The following is a 22,017-nucleotide window of genomic DNA, read 5'->3' on the forward strand; positions in this document are numbered from 1 at the left end:
GTTTTGAAAAAATAAGGATACAACATAAGGGCATGGCTGATAGGGAGCAATAGGCATGGCTCATCAAAAATATAATTAAAAATTTAAAAACTAAAAAAAGATGAAGATTAACAGAGTAGCAAACTGGTGATGGCTTATGAAAAGAGGTGGGAGATTCTGGGGGTTGGGAGGTCTAGCGATGCTCTACAAGGATGTCACAATGGTGCTAGACCTCCAAAGTTCAACAACTCCCATGCCAAAAAACCCCTTGCATTCCGGTCTGTTGACTCTATGCTAATTTGTCTTTTTCTTTTTTTTTTGGATTCTGTTAGCAGGATAAGGGTCAGTCTCCCCCCCCCCCCCTTCCCTTTTGGCCTGAACTTTTCCTTTTTAAAAATAAAAGTTGGGTCTAACATGTTTTGTAAACAGTTTCTTCAGCCTTTAAAAGCCAGCTTTTAGCTTTTTTGGCGAGTTTTTAAAAGTTATAGATTCGAAACTTTAAAAGCCAAAAGCTAGCTTTTTCTCCAACAAATTATCCTATTCCATTGTTGCCCCAATTTTTCTGAAATATTACAGAACTATCAATGCATTAATTATATTTCCTTAAATTATATATCCATTTTAGTCATTTTAAATACTTAAAAGCACTTTACAACTTTTTTACTAAACACTCAAAGCTAGCTTTTTCTTTTTAACAACTCCTTTTTCATGGGACAGGCCAAACATTTTAGAAAATATCAATAAATTCCTTTTCATTTGTTCCTTTCAAAAAGCCATAGAGGAGCCAAACTAAGCCTTAAAGAGGGGCAACAAAATGCTGCGTTTTGCTGCTAAAAGCATCCTGAAGGTGTCCTCGCCATGTCATGAATTGTCTCAGCTGTGTCCCAAAAATAATTATTTAAATAATTTCAGACACATGTCAGATGTATGATGTATCGAGATGTGTCAGCCAGGTACCCCTGTCAAACACACATCTGAAATGGACATTTCAGGCGTCAGAAGTGTCCATGTTTCCTATACCCTAACATGCAAGTGAGCGAGTTCTTAGGAAGAGATTCTGTAGGGATTTTTTATGTCAAAGGGTCTCAGGATTGTTCCGAGCCGAGCATATAGAAGGATAATGGAGGAAGTCATATCAAAGAGGAAAGGAAATGGAATGATATATCAGAAAACAAGAGCGAGTATGGGAGTGATTTTGCCTGTGAGTGTGGTTTATTGTTGGAAGAGCTCCATCAATAATTTGGTCACGTTCCTAATTCTTCTGAAATACTTAGGAATACTTCTCATGTGCCTCCTTCGCCACTTTAAGGTTTGGAGGATGTATATATTTTTGAGGAAGCGGCTTTGGGTAAAGACTTGGCAGTGACTAATCAATATAGGGACAGGATTCTACCCACCCTTGCAGAGGAGGTTAGTGAAAAAGATGTCGAAGCTGAAAAGTCCCACAATGACATGGAATTGTTGCTGGCTGATGCTAAAAGGAATTAAATAATGAAGTTCGCTCAAATGGCACTAAAGTAAAGAGAATAAAGGATAGCATGAAATGCCATGAATTAACAAATTTGCAGATCTCTATAACTATGATGCAAAGGGTTTGATGAGGAGCTTTCTTATTTAGAGCTTCTTAGGTTTGGTTTTTTTTTTTTTTTTTTTTTTCATTTCTCCGTTTTTTTTTCCTCTTCTTGCTTTGAGGATCTCTTATCCACTTCAAAGTTGTAATTTCTCTCCTCTTTATTACAATATTTCTTTTTGGCATATTTCTTTTGCTATTAAAACAAAATTAGCGTTCTAGAGAAAATATACCACATTTTGGAATGGTCATACCAATTCATGGTTTGCTAGGGTGTCAACATTTTCTAGTGACTACGATTATGGTTAAAAAGGAGAGAACCAAGGAAAATTCCAGTCACAACAGGTGCACATGAAGGTTCTGCTTAGTCCTTATCATTTAGCTTTAATTATGGATGAAATAAATTCAGTACTAGACTACTAGACATATAAAAATGAGATTGTGGTGTATGTCGATAAATGAAGATAGAGGTGGAGCAAAATTTACATTAGAATTATTTTGTTGGAGGTTTTTTGTTGATTGGTATCTTAGAAGTATTGGAAGGCAAAGGGGTGCAAGGATTTTGTGATGGTGTGCAGTGTTTTGCTGTTTATGGGTACTTTGGCTTGAGAGGAAGACCTAAATTTCCTGCAATCAAGGTTCATCTATTGACTTGAGTAGGGACAGGATTGCTGTCTTCAATTCACTTATGGAAGATGCTTTGGAAAATGTGTGTGGCTCATTTGATGTTTTCTTCAGCTTGCCACCCCATGGTCAGACTGAGGTTGTGAATGGTAGACTTGGTGACCTACTTAGGTGTGTAGCGAGAGAAAAACAAGGCAATTGGGACATGGTGCTACCTTCTGTTGAGTTTGTTTATGTAATATGTGTTTTAGTTAGTAGGGGGTATAAATACTGGGCTTGTAAGTTATTTTGGCTCATGCAGCCTTCCTTCTCCTCTCCTTCTCCCTTCTCCCTTCTCCTTCCTCCTCCCCTTCCCTTCTCGTTCTGTTCAGTTCTGTTCTGTTCTGTTCTGTTCTCTCTGCCGCCAGCAGCCTATTCTCCTTCTTCTTCTCCTTTCATCTTTTCCTTCTCTTCTCTTCTTTCTAATTTCTCTCCCTTAATTCTCTCTCAATTCTCTCTGTTTCTGAATCTCAGTTGCTGTCCTACATCAATTGTATTTGGTGGTATTAACAGCCTACGTACAAACATAGCAAGATGAAGAAGTTAATGCACAAAATTTATATGCCATGGCCCTTTTATGAACAGAACATTTCCCCCGTTAATAATTAATACAACACCTACTTGTCGACAGCACTCAAGAAGCAATATTTGAGGTACCTAAAAAAGATTCCACTTAAAAATTTCAGAAGTACCCAAAAAGAGCATGCATAATCAATTATCATCACTCTCCATTATTATAATTTAAGACACATTAAAGAGTATGGACAAATATTGTGTTTAGAGAAAATGTTTGATATCAAAGGAAAAAACAGAACCTAAAAGGCTGACATTTAAAGCATCTCAAAAGATGGTGGGTGTAAGCGGAAGCTTTGAATTCTATTGAATTTTTCATATGTACATCTCAATCTTATATAATACAATTACCCATTCTAAACAAGGAAACAATCCCCTTACTGAATAATATCAAATCCCCCACATTTACCCGCTTTCCTACTTTGTTTATTATTTACAATGATACTTGGGATTTTAACACTCCCCCTCAAGTTGGATCATAAATATTAATCATCTACAACTTGCTAATGAGATCATCAAAGTTTTGTCGCCTCAACCTTTTAGTGAAAATATCTGCAGTTTGTTCCTTGGTAGGTACATAAGTCATACAGATAATTCCTTCTTCAATTTTTTCTTCGATAAAGTGTCTGTCCACTTCCACATGTTTAGTCTTGTCATGTTGAACTAGAATTGAGAGAGATGTTGATAGCTGCCTTATTGTCACAATAGAGTTTGATAGGAAATTTCACTGGGACCTGTAATTCTTCCAAGAGTTTCTGTAACCACAGTCCTTCACATATCCCTTGAGCGACTGCCCTGAATTCAACTTCAGCACTACTACGAGCCACCACATTCTGTTTTTTGCTTCTCCAAGTTACCAGATTTTCCTAGACGAATGTGCAATAACCTGTGGTGGACCTTTTATCTTCCACTGATCCTGCTCAATCTGCATTTGTAAAGATCTCTACTTCCTTACTTTCACATTTCTTAAAGAAGAGTCCTCTTCCCAGGGATCCCTTGAGATATCGAAGGATCTTGTACATGGCATCTAAGTGGGCTTCTTTTGGTGAATGCAAGTGTTGGCTTACTACACTGACTGCAAATGCAATATTTGGTCTAGTATGTGATAGGTAGATTAGCTTGCTAACCAATCTCTGATACCTTTCCTTTTCAACTGGTATTCCACAGTCTTTAAACCTCTTTACCGCTTCCATCGGGGTTTTGCTAGGTTTGCATCCCAGCATGTCAGTTTCAATTAGGAGATCAGTAACATACTTTCACTAAGAAACACTAATTCCCTTTCTCGTTCTCGCCACTTCCATGTCCAAAAAATATCGCATTTGTCCCAAGTATTTAACTTCAAATTCAAGAGCTAAAACTTTCTTCAATCTCTCCATCTCTACAGTATCATCACCAATAAGGATTATATCATCGACATACACTATTAGAATTGTTCTCTTACCTCATTCAGACTGTTGGAAGAACAGGGTATGATCTAATTGCCCTTGTCGATAACCTTGATTCTTTATTACTTTTGCAAATTTGTCGAACCATGCTCTGGGAGATTGTTTGAGTCTATACAAGGACTTCTTGAATTTACACACTCTGTTTTCTTCACCTTTCCCACTAAATCCTGGTGGTATAGTCATGTCTACTTCTTCTTCTAACTCGCCATTTAAAAAAGCATTTTTAATATCAAGTTGTTGTACTGGTCAATCTAATTTGGCTGTCAATGATAAGAGAACCCGAACTGTATTTAAGTTTGCCACTGGTGCAAATGTCTCCATATAGTCAATGTCGTAAGTATGTGTAAATCCTTTTGCAACAAGTCTGGCTTTCTATCTTTCAACTGTTCCATCAGATTTATATTTCACTGTGAAGACCCATTTACAACCCACTGGCTTCTTCTCTCTCGGAAAATTTATCAACTCCCAAGTTCCATTTTTTTCTAGGGTCCGCATTTCTTCCAAGACTGCCTTTCTCCATTTAGGTATTTCTAGAGCTTCCTGAATGTTCTTTGGCATTCTCATCCTGTCAAGGTTAGAGACAAAAGCACGATATCCTGTAAACAAGCTTTTATAAGACATCTATTTAGACCAAGGGTATTGAGTACATGACCTGTTTTGTTTTCTGATTGCAATAGGTAAATTAATATCATCAGGTACAGGATTATCAAAAGAAAGCTCAATTACCAGATCAGGATTGGGCGTGGACTCATGGTTATTCGGAGCCATCACCGGTTCCAACGCTCTTGGTGCCTCAGGTATGAGATTCTCCCTGTTCTTTGTGTTCGGCTTTCTTGAGTAAACAAGTATGTCTGCGTTGTTTTGCTTCCCTGTATCTCCCCCTAAGGTTAAGTGTTTTGTTGTGTTTGGCAGGTCAGGAAGTGATGCAATGGAAGGCTCGATAGATGGGTCAAGGAATGAAGCAACGGGAGGCTCAATAGTGGTACGGGTTCAGATGACACAAATTCAGTAGTAAAGAGGTCAAAGAACCGATATTCACTCCATTTCTCCCCTTGAAGAGAGGGCTTTGGGAAATAAGGAGTGGTTTCAAAGAAAATAACATCAAGACTAACAAACAGCCTTTTAGAGACCGGATCATAGCATTGTAGCCTTTCTGGATAAGGGAATAACCAAGGAAGACACATTTAATGGCACGAGGATCCAATTTATCCTAGTGGTGTGCATGAACATGAACAAAAGCAATACAACCAAAGATTTTCAGCAGAAGACTGGAGGGGAGTTAAGAGGTAAGAAAGGAAAGTACTCGACTCGGCATTCGATTAATGAGATGTGTGACTGTTAAGATGGCATCGCCCCAAAAATAGTTTTTCACGTTGGTAGTGAACATTAATGCCCAGGCAACTTCAAGTATATGTCTATTTTTTCGTTCAGCAACCCCATTTTGTTGAGGGGTATCCACACAAGAACTCTGATGAACAATCCCATTTTGTTGAAGATAAGTTCCCAGAATAGTATTAAAATATTCCGTATCATTATCAGTACGTAAAATTTGAATATGAGTCTGGAACTGTGTATGAATCATGGAATGAAAGCTGATGAAAATGGAGTAGACTTCAGTTTTGTCTTTCAGCAAGTAAACCCAACAAAGGCGAGTATGGTCATCAATAAAAGTAACGAACCATTTTGTATTAGTGTGATTAAGGGAACGTGAGGGACCCCACAAATCACTATGAATAATAGTAAATGGGCAAGATGGTTTGTATATGGATGATGGGAAAGAAGTACAACAGTGTTTTGCAAGCTCACACACTTCACATTGAAACTTAGAAGACATTTTATTTGAACAAATAGAAGGAAACAAACGTTTTAAATATTAGAAATTGGGATGACCCATCCTTGAATGTCATAACAAAAGTTCACTATCTCTAGAAATAGATGCAGAATCACAAATTGCAGTATTACATAGTTCACTCAAGCTTGCCTCCTCAAAGTAGTAGAGTTCCTCATACGCCTTAGCAGTGCCAATCGTCTTCCCCGATGATAGATCCTGAAAAACACAATGAGATGAAACAAATTTAACAAAACAATTTGAGTCTTTTGTTAACTGACTGATGGATAACAGGTTGTAAGATAACTTGGGAACATGTAGGACAGATTGTAAAGCTATAGAGTCAAATATGCGAATACTTCCTTTACCAGCAACTGGTGAGAGAGAGCCATCTGCAATTTTTACTCTCAAATTCCCAACATATGGTGAGAAGGATGAAAATCATTAATAAGAACCAGTCATATGATCAGATGTACCCAAGTCAATTATCCATGGAGATTTGTAATAGGATGTAGTATTTAAAGTTGACAGATAATTACCTCGGTGAGCCAGGGAACCAGAGGAAGACTGACCCGTGTTTGAATTGACGAAATCATTTTATACAGCTGATCTAACTATTAAGGACTGAATGCACTACTTGAAGAGGTATTGGTTTTTTCTCCTTGTAATTTTTCAATTGACCCTTCAGTGCTAGCCTGCTACCCACGATTTTTTTGGTATTATCTCGGCTTCCAATCTGCTGATTTTCCATGAATCTCCTAGTAGGTATCTTTTAAATGACCTATTTTTCGGCAATGTTCGCACCATAATTTACCTTTTTGTGGCCATTGACTGGATCCCCCTGGGCCTTTTGATACAAGGGCCGAGGCATCAAGGCCATTAGTGTGCCCATTTAGATTTGGGACGGATACGGGTAGGTCCAGCCCGACACGATCAACTTGGGGCCTCAGCATCACACGCCTCCTACTCTCCTCCCTCCTAACTTCTGCAAAGACCTCTCGGGTTGAAGGAAGAGGTCACCGGCCAAGGATGCGTCCCCTCACGTCGTCAAGCTCTTGGTTCAGGCCAAAAAGAAACTCGAAGACCCTTTCATTTTCGAGCCTCCTTCGGTATCGTGTGCTGTCGCTGGAGCATTCCCACTCCTTGTCGAAGCTCAGGTCGAGCTCCTACCAAAGATGGGTCATCTCCATGAAATACTCAATAACGCCTCTCTCACCTTGCCTCATATGCCGCAATCGGGTCTTAATTTCGAAGATTTGCGAGTAACTCTCGACGTCGGGATATGTCTCACGAATGGCGTCCCAGACATCCTTCACCGTTGGCAAGAACAAGTAGATTTTCCCGATTGACAGTTGCATCAAGTTGACGAGCCAAGCAGTGACCATGGAGTTTTCAGACCTCCATTTTTGCAAGGCTATAACGTCGGTAGAGTCTAGTTTCCTCCGTTCGCCGGTAAGATAACCTAGCCTTCCTTTTCCTTCAATCACCAATTTTATGGATTGAGCCCACTCATGGAAATTTTTTCCGTTTAATTTCTCCACTGAGAGTGGAAAGGTTGTGTTGTCTAGCCCATTCGAACCCCCAACAGATGTGGCCTCTGAGTCACCATCGATATCTGCTGTTGACGGTGCCGCTGTCCATAGTTAGCTAAGGTTGAGAAACCCTAGCTCTAATACCATGTAAGCGGAAGCTTTGAATTCTATTGAATTTTTCATATGTACATCCCAATCTTATATAATATAATTGCTTATTCTAAACAAGGAAACAATCCCCTTACTGAATAATATCAAATCCCCCACATTTACCCACTTTCCTACTTTGTTTATTATTTACAATGATACTTGGGATTTTAACAGTGGGCCTTAGTTCTTCTACATGAGGCACAAGGACTAAAACTACAAGATTTTATGCTTCCTAACAAGAGCAAAGACCAGGCTGTATGCTCCAGACCAAGTGTTATGGTAAAAACTGGCATTCAAAATCCCCACATCTAGTGTAAAATAGCATTCTACTATACCAGATGATTAAAACATGAGAAAAAATCCATACCAAATTTTCTAAATTTTTGGATCACAGTGGCGAGATTTCAAATAACTTGAACAAGGAATTTACAGCAATAGAAAAGATTTTAAAAACTAATACCTTTGCCGTTTAGAATGTTTGACACACGTTTCAATAAGATCATTCCTTCTACTGTCAAGTGGAACAGAGGAAACACCATCAGAAATGGGCGCGCAAGTATCCTTGCTACGAACTGCTGCGTGAGCATCAGAAAAAAGGTCTACATTGTTATTAGCAACTGTCGCACAAGCATCAGAATCCATGCCTGCATCATTCCTCTTTCTTCTAGTTGGTGTGGCTTGGTGTCCCCCTCTCATGGCTGTATCACCATTGAGCAACGAATCCTTGGAAGTAGAATCTATCAAGTCTGGTACTTGCAAACCTTCTGCTGCAGTGCAATCCATCTGTACCCTCTGGGTATAATCACTGCTTTCCTTGACACAACTACTCTCTTTGTCACCAAGTCCACGAGGTAATAACAAAGAACCATCATTCTCAACTTTTAAGACTTGCAAACCATCCACATTGTTAGACTCAAAAGCTTCCTCTGTAAAATTACACTTCTGGCTAGAGGAGGATAATTCTACTTCATCATGATTTCTTGATGTTTCCTTGGTGAATTTTTTCAAACTAGAATCAGATCCCTCCAGAGATCTTTCAAAAGCTTTCCCATTGCATTCATCTCTTGGATCCCCTCCGCTCCTTTCATCACACTCATTGCTTCCGTTCTCAACCTGTCTGGGGCCACCACCTCCATTACCAAATGCATCCCCCCGAGACAACTTATCTGTCCCTTTCAGCTTCTTGCCAACATCTAATCACAAAACAGAAAACCAATAGAATAATTGGAACTGGAAAAATAGTTTACAGCAATACAGATGAAAATGGAGGAAATAAACAGAGATTGCCATTATACAACAAAATTGGTCTAGAAAATTAGAATATCCAAATAACCATGCACCGTTACAGCCATAGATAGAAATAGAGGTGATCCGTAGGGTTTCATTTTTCCCAATTGTTTCCTCCACTAAAATTTTAAAACCAAAAATAATTCTTTGGTAGATTAAGAGACACCCCATGCCCCAACCCCAAGCAGATGAAAATACTGCTTTGCCTGCACTCTTAAAGACAACAAATATGTAAAGAATTTTTAGTAAAATAAACAACAGGGCAAATTATTGTAATAACATGCTAGGAAGTTTTCCTTTTGGCTTTTTTGGAATATAAATATTATTAGAAATAATTATTACTAGTGTCAGATGTAAATGTATGCGCATTTTAATAAATTACTTTGAAAAATAAAGAAAAATTCTTTATATTTGATTACTTATATTTATTTGCCCCCCATTGAAGAAAATTTCTGGCCCTGCCACTTGATCAACCATATTCAAAGAAATGGTTGATAAAATTTAAATGGCAGAAGCCCATTAAAATTAATAAATAAATCAGTTACCTGCCATGTTAAACTTCTTATTTTGCGGCCTGAACAATGACCTATAAGCACGAGCATCCATTCTCTTTTTTCTCAAATGAAAAGTTTTCAAACCCTGTTTCTCATTTCTGCTGACTTTTCTAACTTCCAGCGTCAACTGTTTCACACTCTTTTGTCTTCTCTCCATTTTGTTCTTCATATCTGATGAACCTGAACCTGAACCTGAACCTGAACCTGAACCTGAGCCTGACCCTGAACCTGAACCTGAACCTGAACCTTTCTCAGTCTTCTTGGAGCCTGAACAACTCAATGACTGGCGCTTGCTACCCCTTTCAGACCGCCTTAAAGGGCTTGATGTCCTCTGTTTCTCAACTCTCTCAGATTTCCTTTTACTGGAAGGGGTTATTGGAGTGCGATTCTCAAGTCGCTCAGACTTGCGTGTGCTTGAAGGGCTTGAAAGAGTCTGTTTCTTTGATGATGTTTCTCTAGCAGACCTTCTCAAACCAGATGTATCCATTGCTGGGGAGCCTGATGAAGATGATGCTTTGCCACTAATATGCCTCCTTTTTAAACTATTCTTTCCATTATCTTTAGGTTTGCGACTCGATCGAGTGTCATTAGCCATCCCTCTTCAGCTATAAATCACCAAATAACATAAAATCCTTTAGATTTAATGTGAGCAGCAATCTTAGTTCCTTCTCATGATTCTACCAAAAAATTAATTTCTTATGATAGTCGAGCAATACATCAGAAAGTCGATTGATGCTAAAAAATAAAGCCACTAAATAAACAGTAACAAAACAAAATTATGGGGATATTTCAAACACAAAAGTTGGTTCCATGCACAGTCAACCTCCACTTCACTAGCCAGCATATATCGACACTACCAGCTAAATTTTAATTAGACAACAACTTGATGCTTAAGCCACACACTCAAAAAGGTGAACCCAGAAAAGACTGTAATCCGGACCCATAGACCAAGAAGAAAGGAACTCCAAATACTGTCCTAACCTTCAAACATTTTTACACAAAGCGGCACCTCTCACAACTCAAACCTGCATACATTGATATGATAGCCAAACACTCTTACCAATGAATCAAGCAATGGCCATAAAAACAGTAATCCAACATTGGCAAAATCTAGTCAACTGAACTTGTCCTCACCATTGCCTCAAAAGATACCACAGGCAAAAAATAACAATCAAGAAAAATAAGTTAAAATATGAATTCCCAACAAAAATGTCAAGAACAGGCTTCAGATTCTCAGAATAATCAGAGTCCATGAACCTTTGATTGAATCTTAACAATGATGATCCCCATTCAAAAAGGCTCATATTCATTTTACAAAAGTGAGGATCTCTTCCAAGACAAGATATCCATTACTATGCTGCAAGAGAAGTCTAGAGCAAAAAATAGCAACTGGTTATAAAAATAATCCCACCCAATTGAGAATTTTTTTTTCCAATCCCATAAAAGAAAGGCCACAAACGGTCTCTATCATATATGCACATGGTAAACTTCCCTTAAATTTCAAAAAAGTTGGGCACATTTTTTATGCATCCACAACACCAATTAGAAATTGTGAATCTCAATTTTGAAAAAAAAAATGAAATAAATAATTATTCATATACATTTGGCAGCCCCATATCACTTAAAAAGTAACAAAAAGAATGAGTGAATGTTACAGGACATAGTATTTACCAAGCTCCGACTTAGAAGTGTCACCATGCCAACTTACAGAACTTAATCATGCCGATTCTGAATACACAAGAGCATACACACACCATGACGGCTAATTCATGACGATCAAGAAGTTAAAACTCAGTTTCAAAACACAGAATTTAATTTTAAAAATTCAATAAATAAATGAGTAATGCCGAAAAATCACATGATGGAACGACAAGAGATCGTTTTTTAGCAAATTCCTAGCAAATTCTTCTCTTTTCTCTCATTTATCCGAAGAACCAAGCCTCAACCTAAACGTCACCACAAAAGCCCTAACTCATTCCATTAAGAGCGTAAGATAAACACACGACTACCACTTCAAAACGAAACCCTAACAATCAAAAATGAAAGAAAACTCTACAACGGGAGGGAGGTTGATTACTCAGACATGCTGAACCACAACATCAGTATGGAGAAAAGATTTGGCGATAAAATGCGAGTAAATTGGACAGAAATGCAAGAGAAATCAAGAGCTGAAGACTCCATACAAGACAGCGCGAAGCTTCAGATGCCTTGCCGGGATGTTTTGGATTTGAAGAGGAAATCGTTGGAGAGTGAGTTTTCCCGGAAAAAAAGATAAAAAATGAAGTAATGGGGGATTTTTGTTGAACAGCGAGGCTGTAAAATTTGAAGAAATCGTTCAACGGAGGTTACCGTGTCCGATATAAGAATTGGGCACTCGCTGCATTGCTGTGCCCTCTGTGACGAAAATATCCTTGGGGTAAGAATTGATTGCCACATTTACCCCTGTACTTTGCTTCATATATACGGTGAAAAGACAAAAGAATCCTCCTACCCTGGGTCTATGCGATACCAATGCAGGGGGTTAAGTATGACTAGTTCGATGAAATTATAAATTTGCCGTTGGGGATTCTAATAAAAAAAATTTAAAAATAATAATCGTAACTTGCATACGCAGTCAGGCATCTCATCTACTTTTTTTTTTTTTTTTATATATAAAAATGGAATCAAATTTATTTTTTTTATCTAAAATTTTATTTTATTCTATTTTATAAATTAAGGAGGATGTATTAACATAAAAACAAAATCAAATTGAGTATAATTAGATTTTCATTCTACATTTTCTCGATTTAAATTAGCATTCCATTACATTCCCATCACATTCCATTCTATAAACCAAAATATATTGTTATTATATATTACAAATTTAAGGTGGACATGTGTAATCAATCAAAACAAAAGACAAAAATTAAAGCTGGCATTTGATAAAATTAAGCATTAAGCTATCAGTGTTAAACTAGAATTAAAACTAAACTAAACCCTTTAATATTGAATACTCTAAATACAAATATTTTTTTACTATTTTTATGAGACAAAAAATAAAAAATCTAAAAATAAAAAATTGCTTAATTACAAATAAAAAATAAATATATATATTTTTCATGTAGAAATAAAATAAATAAATATGTTCTATATAATGCGTAAAAAAAAAAAAGAAAAAAAAAACTGACTCAATCATAAGGGCATTTTTTTCAGTGGAGAGGAGAAAAGATAAGAGGGGTAAGTGAATTAAACTAAGAAATAAGATGATGTCGACCGAATTAGTAATGGGCCGAAAGTTAGTTCATTCAGAGAGCTTTTAGCATTTGTTTAGAGATTAAACAAATAATACTCATTCACTTAACATTAGACTATTAAGAGAGTAACTTTTATTTAGACGTCATTAAGTGCAAACAAATGCCCCCTTGGTATGATATATAAGTGTAATGGATTGCATTTTATAAACTAATAATATCTTGTATAACTGTAAAAATGGAAATTAAATTATTACTATTAATAATATCTCATGCTACAGTAAAAATAGAAATTTTATTGATATTATTGTTGTTATTATTATAGAAAGAAAATATTTGTTTCTAAAAATAAAAGATTGACAAATTTAAAATTTCCAAGCTTTTAAACCTAACAACTCTTTCAAATAAAAGAAATTTTAAAAAAATAAAGTACGATATTGGTTTGTTCATGTTAATTCCTTTATTTGGTATTTGGGGATTGTATTTTGGATCCAAAATTTGGATTTATATGAATTTGAGAAAGCATAATATAAAATTGTATTAAAATTTATCCAAATTTATAAAGATTTAAATTAAAAGCTTAAAATTCATGCTCCCAAACATTATTTGGGGTGAGTTTGACCCCCTTTTTTTTCTCGAAACTTTCAAAAATTGCATTTTTTTTTTTAGAGATTATAAAGGATAAAATCTAGTTTTTCATTACAAATTATTGATATTCCAAAAGTATCTACATATTAATTATGTTTGAATTAGCATATCCAATTTTTATCATTTTTAGGCATTTAAGGCACTTTATATTTTTTGGAATCAAACATTTAAGATTAATTTTTCTTTCTAAAAACTCATTTTCACAAAGGACGCAAATTTTTACAACTATCTAAAAATTAGCTTTTTTCCTATCAGCTCCTATTTAAAAATTTATTTCTATCAATAGCAATTGCAAAATTAAGAAATCATTTGGTATCACTATCAAATATTATGAAATTGAAATTAAAGACAATAAGGTTAAGTCACCCCTAGAGACAGACTTTTTCCATGGACTCTTGCTCAAGCTACATTCCCATTAGAAATGTGAAGACAATAAAAGAGTGTAATGATTGTCTTAGCCAACCATGTAAAGAAAGAAATTGAAAAAGAAAAGAAAAACTTGAGCAGAGAAATGAAAACAAAACTGAAAACAAAAACATACATCTGCTCCAAACAAGTATAAATAGGTCGAGCTAAGGACATGACACCACAATTCTACACATATGAAGAATCTTTTGCTTACCAATGCACTTGTTGAATTCACACTTAGTCCAGGAATAAGTTCATCTAGGGTAGTCTTGATTGAATGTGGTGACTAAGTGAGAAGATGTTAGGGTGAAAGACCTGACACCTCAGTAAAGGCTGGATTTCTTTCCTCTATGACTAGTCCACTTCACATTTTTAGCGTTAGTTCTTCAAATATATGGGACGTTTGATCATGACACTCTTCCTCCCATATGAGAGTGAACCCATTTTCTTGAGTGAAATTTTTTAGGGAATAAATCAGTGAGGCTGAGTCAAGACGACCGTTCTGTAGGTGTCTCAGAGCACTCTGAGTGAGACAAATCATATATCTTACACATGTCTTGTGAAGTAGCCTATTCATACCTGGATTTACATGCTAATATTAACTTTTAATTATAATCATGGGTGATTCTCTATAAGTTGTGTTTTGAGATGGCTATGTATTGTTGAGATTTGCATGATTGAATTGTTGTAGAGTGTGTGTATAAAGTCATGTACAAAGGAATCTATATGCAATAAGGTTATATCTCTGTATGTGAAATGGTATGACTGTACTGCATGTGTTCTCACCTTTTGTTCACTGAACTGGTGTTTATGGGTATCACCCTAGAAACCCTCACGAGACTAAAACACGTCCACTAGGATCAACCTAAGAGTTTAAAGCCTTGTTGCATACCGTAAATGCAACTGTGTTTCCCACGAAAGAGGATGTAGGTAGGTTTTGGTAGTTTTCTTAGATTTTGCTTTACTCGAGGACTAGCAAAGTGTAACTTGGGGGTTATGATGAGTCCCTAAAATGCATGATTTTAGACTCTCATTTATCTTTTTTTACTCTCATTTTATTATGTAATTTTCCAGAGTTATTATTGTTCAAAGTTATGCGAGGTTTATTTGTCTTTTGAGTAAAAACAAGTTAAAACCATGGAGTTAGGTATTATGAGAAGCCAAAGAGGATTTGGAGGACTCAAAGCTCAAATCAGATGTTCAGCCAAGCTTCTGAAGCTTTAGATCATCAAGGGACAAGAAGACGATGTTCAACCATGCATGTGGCGCGATCAGCAACACCTAGGGGTGACTTATTCTCCCACCACAGACTCCGAGGTTCAAACTGAGATCAAAATGCTACAAGGTTCAACCAAGTCCTCAACCAAGTGACTCTCCCGAGCGACCACGTCGAGATATTGAGACTGAACTGAGAATAGAATTACCGAGAGCCTTGACTAAGTGTTCGACCAAGAGGTCGTAAGGGGCGACTATGTCGAGTTCCTAAGATTCCCTGAAGATCGAGATCCTGTAAGTCTTGACCATCAACTCGACTAGCAAGACCCTGAGGCGTGACACAGTCGAAGACATTGAAGATTAGAATTCCTAATTTCCCACAAGTCTCGACCAAGGCGCGCACAATAATGATATAGGGGCAACTTGGTCGACAGCGATGATCTTCTGCGCGAAATTTACTGCAAATTTTCCTAACTTGTAAAACAAACCCTGTAAACCCTAGAGCCTATAAGTATTCACTACGAACACGAGCTCTAGGTTCCTCTTTGGCCTCTCTTAGGTTAGTGACAGACTTAATATGTCATTGAGAGCTACTTTAGATTAGGAGTAGAGTAGATTTCATTTCCAATTTTGGTTTGTGCATGAAGTGTCTAACAGCCCGTGACAACTGGCGGCGTTCTTATGCTTCCGTGTGTATTACACAATCTTCTTTTGTACTTCCTGATGTTAGTGACAGACGTGATAAATGCAAAGGCATTATCTTTTTACATGCTTTCTCTTTACTACTTTCATTTATTATTTGGATGGTGATGATGTTTAGTCACAACATTATCACCTTTATTGCTTCAATCAGGTACACGTATCAGGCTACAGTCTCCCATAGAGGTTCTTGTGATCGTTTGTGATAGTGTATAGTCCGATTCCAGACCGTGCTCCGAACAGCTGGTGCACCCTTGCTACTCTATGCCATCAAATGACTCCTTGGATTGTTTAACCAGGTTCCGGTTAATTTAGTTTGGTAAACTCACTGAACTTAGATTACGCAAAACAACACCCTAAGCTATATTCATGTCTAAACACTGCTTTGTAGGAGTAAGGTTAACTTAGATTTACTTGCTTTCTTTTACACGCTTTCCTGTAGATTATTAGACTTCACCCATTGAAAAATACCAGCTTTTTACTTATCTTTTATACAAGGCTATAGTAAACTAATTTGGAAAAGGTCTCATAACTGCGCTTTAAGTCTCCATGGATCGACACCCGACTTACCCACTTTCTACTGAACTTAAGATTAGTTAGGTTATATAAATTTTATCTTCGGTAGTTAAGGACCCAAGCCTTGGCGAGCCTACCAGTTGTTGTTACGTTATTTGAATTTGAATTTGAATTTGAATTGAGGGGTTTAAAAACAGCCTTGTAGCAACATTCTCCACAAGTTGAACATGAATAAAGTTTTCTTCATAGAGATTTTTTTAGTTTTCTCTACTTGTTCTTGAATGAACTAAAAACTTATCAAAGGTCAAACCTTTGTGACATTCTCACCGAATTTAGGTTTTTGAAACAAGATTTCAACAGGTCTAAATCATCTTGACTTGATTCTTGGCATTCTTGGGTAATTTTTCAATTTATTTGTTGGTTCAAGGGATTCCGATCTCATGGGTTCACGTTGCCCACTTTTTTCCCTCAACTTCTCATTTTAATAAGCAAAGTTAGGTATTGACTTTATCAACTTTTAAAAAGCTAACTTTTAGCTTTTTTGAGTTTGAAACTTTTTAAAAATTATGAATTCGAAGCTATTAAAAGTTAAATGTTAGTTTTTTCACAAATTATTCTATTACATTATTGGCCTTAGTTTTTTCCCATATATTATAAAATTATCAATGTATTAATTACATTTTAAAAAGATTATTTTAGTTATTTTAAATACTTTTAGATATTTTGTAACTATTTCATTTGTTTATTTTTAAAAGATTCTTTTTAAAAGTGACAAACTATGCAAAAGATCAAATCGTGTACAAGTGTTATTTTTAAAACACGCAATAAGAGTTCCTTACTCATGTAAGGACTCATTGTGCTCAACAAAAGACTTGACATTTTAGTTGGATTTGTCCTTCAATTAAAATTATGGATATACCTCAAAATTTTACTCGATAATACTAATTTCCCCAAGATATATGTACTTAGAATACACGAAGCTCTCTTGAAATGTTGCTCAAACCTCTCTTAAATATTACATTATTATTTTATAAAGTAATTCAATCGCCATTAGCATTTGTAAAAATTATCAATTCAATAATTATTAATGGATACACGAATTGTTAATTTAATTATTATTGGCAGTTACAAAATATTAATATAATTATTATTAACAGTTACAAAACTAAATTTATAAATTTATGAGGGAATGTCAAACTACAAGTCAATTTATTTATGTGTAATTTTTGAAATATTAATATTCTATTTATTGTTTCATTAACTAAATCATTTAATAACATCAATTATTAAAATTATTATTTGACTTTTTTTTTTAAATTATCAATTAATTATTAATAACATTTTAAAAAATAAATAAATAATTAGTTCAATTTTGATGGTTAAAAAAATCATTAATACTATTATTAACATTTCCCTATGGGTCTTGAATTATACTTGTTTTTTCCTTTATCTTGAAAATCCTTTTTAAGTATTTCTAAGATTTTTCTCATATGTTATTCATTTTTGGATTGTAGATTAAATTTGAAATCATCATTTAATGTAAAAGGTTCAGTCTTTGTTTCTTTATTTTACTAGATTCTCTTGTTTCGAAGATCTTACCTACCTTAGAATCTAAAGTTTTTTCTAGAAGATTTTCAATTTTAGTAGATTGATTTGCATTATTACGTTCATTTACTTCTTTAAATGGCGAGTCTAAAGTTTTTACTCCTTTGTATTCTACTTTTAGTGAATCTAAGGGTGGATGAGTTGAGGACACTTCTTAATCTTTATCAGCTAGTTTCCAATTCAATTTATTATCTTGTATAGTACATACAACATAATTATCTTTATAATATATAAAAAATGGAATATTCTTTTGATTCTTTTTCATTAGTTTCATCCATTTTGATTTGATTTTCTCTCCCTCTTCTCTATTATGCTCAAAATCTTCATTAATAATAAAGCTTGTCATATCTTGGAAAAGTTTCCAATAAAATTGTGTAGAATATTTTTCAAATCTTTTTAAAATTTGAATTAAGAATCTCCATATAAAATTGATATCTTACAAAGGTATTGTTGACTTTGTGAGTCCGATCTTTGGTTTTAATATTGACGAAACACAAGGATCTTATGTGTGCATCTAGTTTATGAGCAGGTTTACAATACAACACACACATGAGAGTGGATTTATGGAAGCTTGAGGAACTTAAAGATCATACTCTTGGTATATTCAATGAGAAAATAAAGAGCAAAAGAAGAAGACTATTTGGGTCTATAAAAATTTATATCGGTCTGTAATAATTAATGCATGGCATGCATGATAGGATGTATAAGCTCAAAAGACCATTCGGTCGATTGACGCCAGATTTTTTAGGCTAAATTTAAAATGCTTTGGCCGTAGTTTGACCCTAGGTCCTTGTATTTAAATTTTAACTCAAATAGGACAAAAATAGTAAGTTTGAAAGGGCTTCGGATGACCGAACTGTGTGCGTTAAAAACGCCTTGGTCGACCGAGCAGTTGAAAAATCAATATGTTGACTATGACTTGGGCAACCGAACTAATTTGACCTAAACGTCCACAGTCGACTGAACCTTGGCCCTGACTTTTCCACCTTCCCCGGCGCCCGAATTTCACATTCAAATAAACCTCGGGCAACCGAATCCTCAAGTTTGGTAGACCGAACTTAGAACTAGGCGACCGAACCTCGAGTAGTTTGGAAATCGCCTTGGTTCAGCCACCCGAACCCAAAAATCAACTTTTCTATACGTGTCTATTCGGTTGACCAAACCTATGGTCCGGGTGATCGAAACTCTCGGGTTGAAAATTTTTAACTGTGATAAAACGAGGTTAATTTTAATTAACCTTCGTTAATCTTTTCTAAAATTCCATCTATGTCCCTTAATCTTTTCTAAAATTCCATCTATTTCCCCTAACAACTATATTTTTATGAATGTCAATATATACCAGTTCATTTGGAAAGATTAATGATGGATTAGCAAAAATCATTAGCCAAAACTCTCTGAATTTCAAAATCCTTATTTTTCATATACAAGCCAAAAATCCATCTCTTACTTATCCTACTTGCTAAAATTTTTTGGTAAGAGTATTATTGTAATTGTTCATATTAGCTCACACTCTCATTGTATTTGTTTGATGTTGATTTTTTGAGAGTGAGCTTGAGAGTCTCCTTGTGATTTAATTCATAAATCTTCAGTGGGAATAGTACCTGTTCAAATTTTGGACCGAAAAGTTCAAAAGTTGCGTACCAAGGAAATACCATTAGTAAAAGTATTGTGGCGAAATCACGCGGTGTAGGAAGCTTCTTGGTAATTGGAGGCAGAAATACGCCGGAAGTACCCGGTGTTGTTCCGAGTAGTAGTCTTGATAGCAGAGTCGGTATGGGTATGTATGTATGTAGTACTCTATTGTCATAGTAGTATTGTATGGTTAATCTGTGGGAGAGTCTTGTAGTATTGTGAGCTCCCGAGACCATATATGTATGTAACCACGGTATTCTTCTGCCATAAGTGAGGGAACGTATGTAGGTATGTATGTATTGTAACGGGGCTACGTATAAATGGCCGCCGGTTCTTCTTAGAGTATGTATGTATCGTAATGGGGTTGCGTATAAATGGCCGCCGATTCTTCTTAGAGTATGTATGTATCGTAACAGGGCCGCGTATAAATGGCCTTCGGTTATTCTTAGAGTATGTATGTATCGTAACAAGGCTGCGTATGAATGGCTGCTGGCTCTTCTTAGAGTATGTATGTATCGTAACAGGGCTGCGTATAAATGGTCGTCGGTTCATCATAGAGTGTGTATGTATTCGGTAGTATGAATGTGTTCATAATGAGAGATTGCAAATTTCGAGGATGAAATTTTTGTAAGGAGGGGAGGTTGTAAGAACCTGAATCGTAATATGTTGATTAAGTATTCGAAAAAGGGTAAAGGGGTAATTTGGACAAGCTTTGTCGACGAAGTCCCTTTTGTTCTCGACGACCAAATTCAGTGTCTCGTCGATGAGGAGATCTCGAGGGATATTGGAAAATCTAGAACCTCGGGCTCGTCGATGAGGCCACCGCCTCGTCGACGAAGGTAATGGCGGACTCATCGACAAAGACGCCAATTCGTCGACTAGAGCGGCCGAGTCAAAGGGTTATAAATATCCAAATGAGTTGCTTTCAAGCTAAGTTAGCTAAATATCCTCTCTCTCTCTCTCTCTCTCTCTCTCTCTCTCTCTCTCTCTCTCTCTGTGTCTTTCTCTCTCTAGAACTTGAAGCTCTCTCTCTCTCTCTCTTGATTTCTTCGCCGTTTATCACTTGATTCATAATTTCGACATTACTGTGAGGATCAGGGAAGGATTCTCTACATTTCTAGCGAATCAAAATCTCGTTTCATGCAATTTCAAGTTTCGGGCCAAAATCGAGGTAAGGCTTGGTTTTCTTTTCTGATTTGAAATATGTATAGTAGTATGAGTTGTAAGCATGTATTGTACTGTGGTTTATAGGTTTTGGAGTCTCAGTTCATTGTTTTGGGGACCATAGAGTTCGTAGTTATAATTCAGGTTAAGGTAAGTGGATTCAGTTTATATCAGTTAATTTTTGAAATCAGGATCGGTAAACCTGTAAGTTACGATCGTATGTATGTTTTGGTAACTTATTTGGGAAAATCTATCAGGTAAAATACGAAAATTTTGGATTACAGTTTTTGGGAAAATTTGGGGATTTCGGATATCATCTTTGCTTTATTTGGAAAACCGTTTGTTTTGTTTAAACTGTATTATTGAGATGACTGTTATCCATATTTATATAAAAATGTGTGCTTGAATTGGAAAACGATATGATTTGCCGTAAACCAAATAAGTGTGAAATGTATGGTTGTATGTAATTGTTCCAGGTATTTTGTAAAACAGTTATATGGTGGCTAATTACAGTACGCTGATATGTATAAGGGTGTGAGCTCGAAAATGATTCCAGGTTTTGTGAAATCGGCTAGTGGTGGCTAATTACCGTACGTCGAAACAACTATGTGGCGGCCAATTACCGTACGCTGCGCCATGTACCGGTGTCAAAACCATGGGCGAGAGTGTCTGGCTCTATATCCGAGGGTTTGAAATATCACTAGTATGTTCCGGCTGGTCACCGATGGGTGTGAGCTACACCGTATTGGCAACGTAATCACTATGAAGTTTCAGGTTTCATAGAGTAGTTGCGTATTAGTGTGACAACAATGACCATATGTTTGGGTATCTTATGTATTGGAATGGAATTGTGAAAATACTGGAATTGTATGGAACTGTATGGAAATGTTTTCGAACTATATTGTGTTGTATGGTGTTATGTTTTACGTAAAATAACATTGGTATGCCACACATGATATAACCTGTTTTCTTCCTTACTAAGAGGTGTCTCACCCCGAATGTACGTACAAATGTTTTTCGGGTTCTTCGGGTAGCCAAAACTAGCATCCTAGCATCCGAAAGCGGTGGTGTCGTTTAGCTACATTTAGTGCCTGATTAGGTACGAGTTTTGTAACCGGGTTGTCGTGATGGTTTTTGTAGACACCTGAAGTATGTATTGTAAATATTGGGATTGTATATCTTAGTGTTGTATGGGTTTGTATATCCTAGTGTGGTGTAGACTCTGGTATGGTATGTTGTATGGATAGATGAAACATTTTTTGCTGCGTATTTGATGAGTTTGGATGTATATATGTATGTGTATAGGGCATCCGTATACC

At 36.1% G+C, this 22,017-nt stretch overlaps 1 protein-coding gene across 4 annotated transcripts in view; it reads right to left on the minus strand.

The window, feature by feature from the left end:
* The window catches only part of LOC131149042 (helicase protein MOM1), a 102,051-nt gene extending 90,135 nt beyond the window's left edge, over positions 1-11,916 (minus strand). For 2 of the 4 annotated variants that reach the window (XM_058099086.1, XM_058099083.1), the window contains exons 1-3: positions 11,765-11,916; positions 9,573-10,186; positions 8,201-8,933 (exon numbers count right to left, since the gene is read on the minus strand). In XM_058099086.1, the coding sequence (XP_057955069.1) occupies positions 8,201-8,933; positions 9,573-10,176 (1,337 nt within the window). In that variant the 5' untranslated portion in view covers positions 10,177-10,186; positions 11,765-11,916. Of the gene's footprint in view, positions 1-8,200; positions 8,934-9,572; positions 10,187-11,252 lie in introns of all 4 variants that reach the window. The other 2 variants (XM_058099085.1, XM_058099084.1) reach the window with 2 other exon arrangements.
* Between the last annotated feature and the right edge of the window lie 10,101 nt (positions 11,917-22,017).

The sequence above is a fragment of the Malania oleifera genome, chromosome 2, assembly GCF_029873635.1.
Source record: "Malania oleifera isolate guangnan ecotype guangnan chromosome 2, ASM2987363v1, whole genome shotgun sequence".
In the NCBI taxonomy this organism is placed as follows: Eukaryota; Viridiplantae; Streptophyta; class Magnoliopsida; order Santalales; family Ximeniaceae; genus Malania; species Malania oleifera.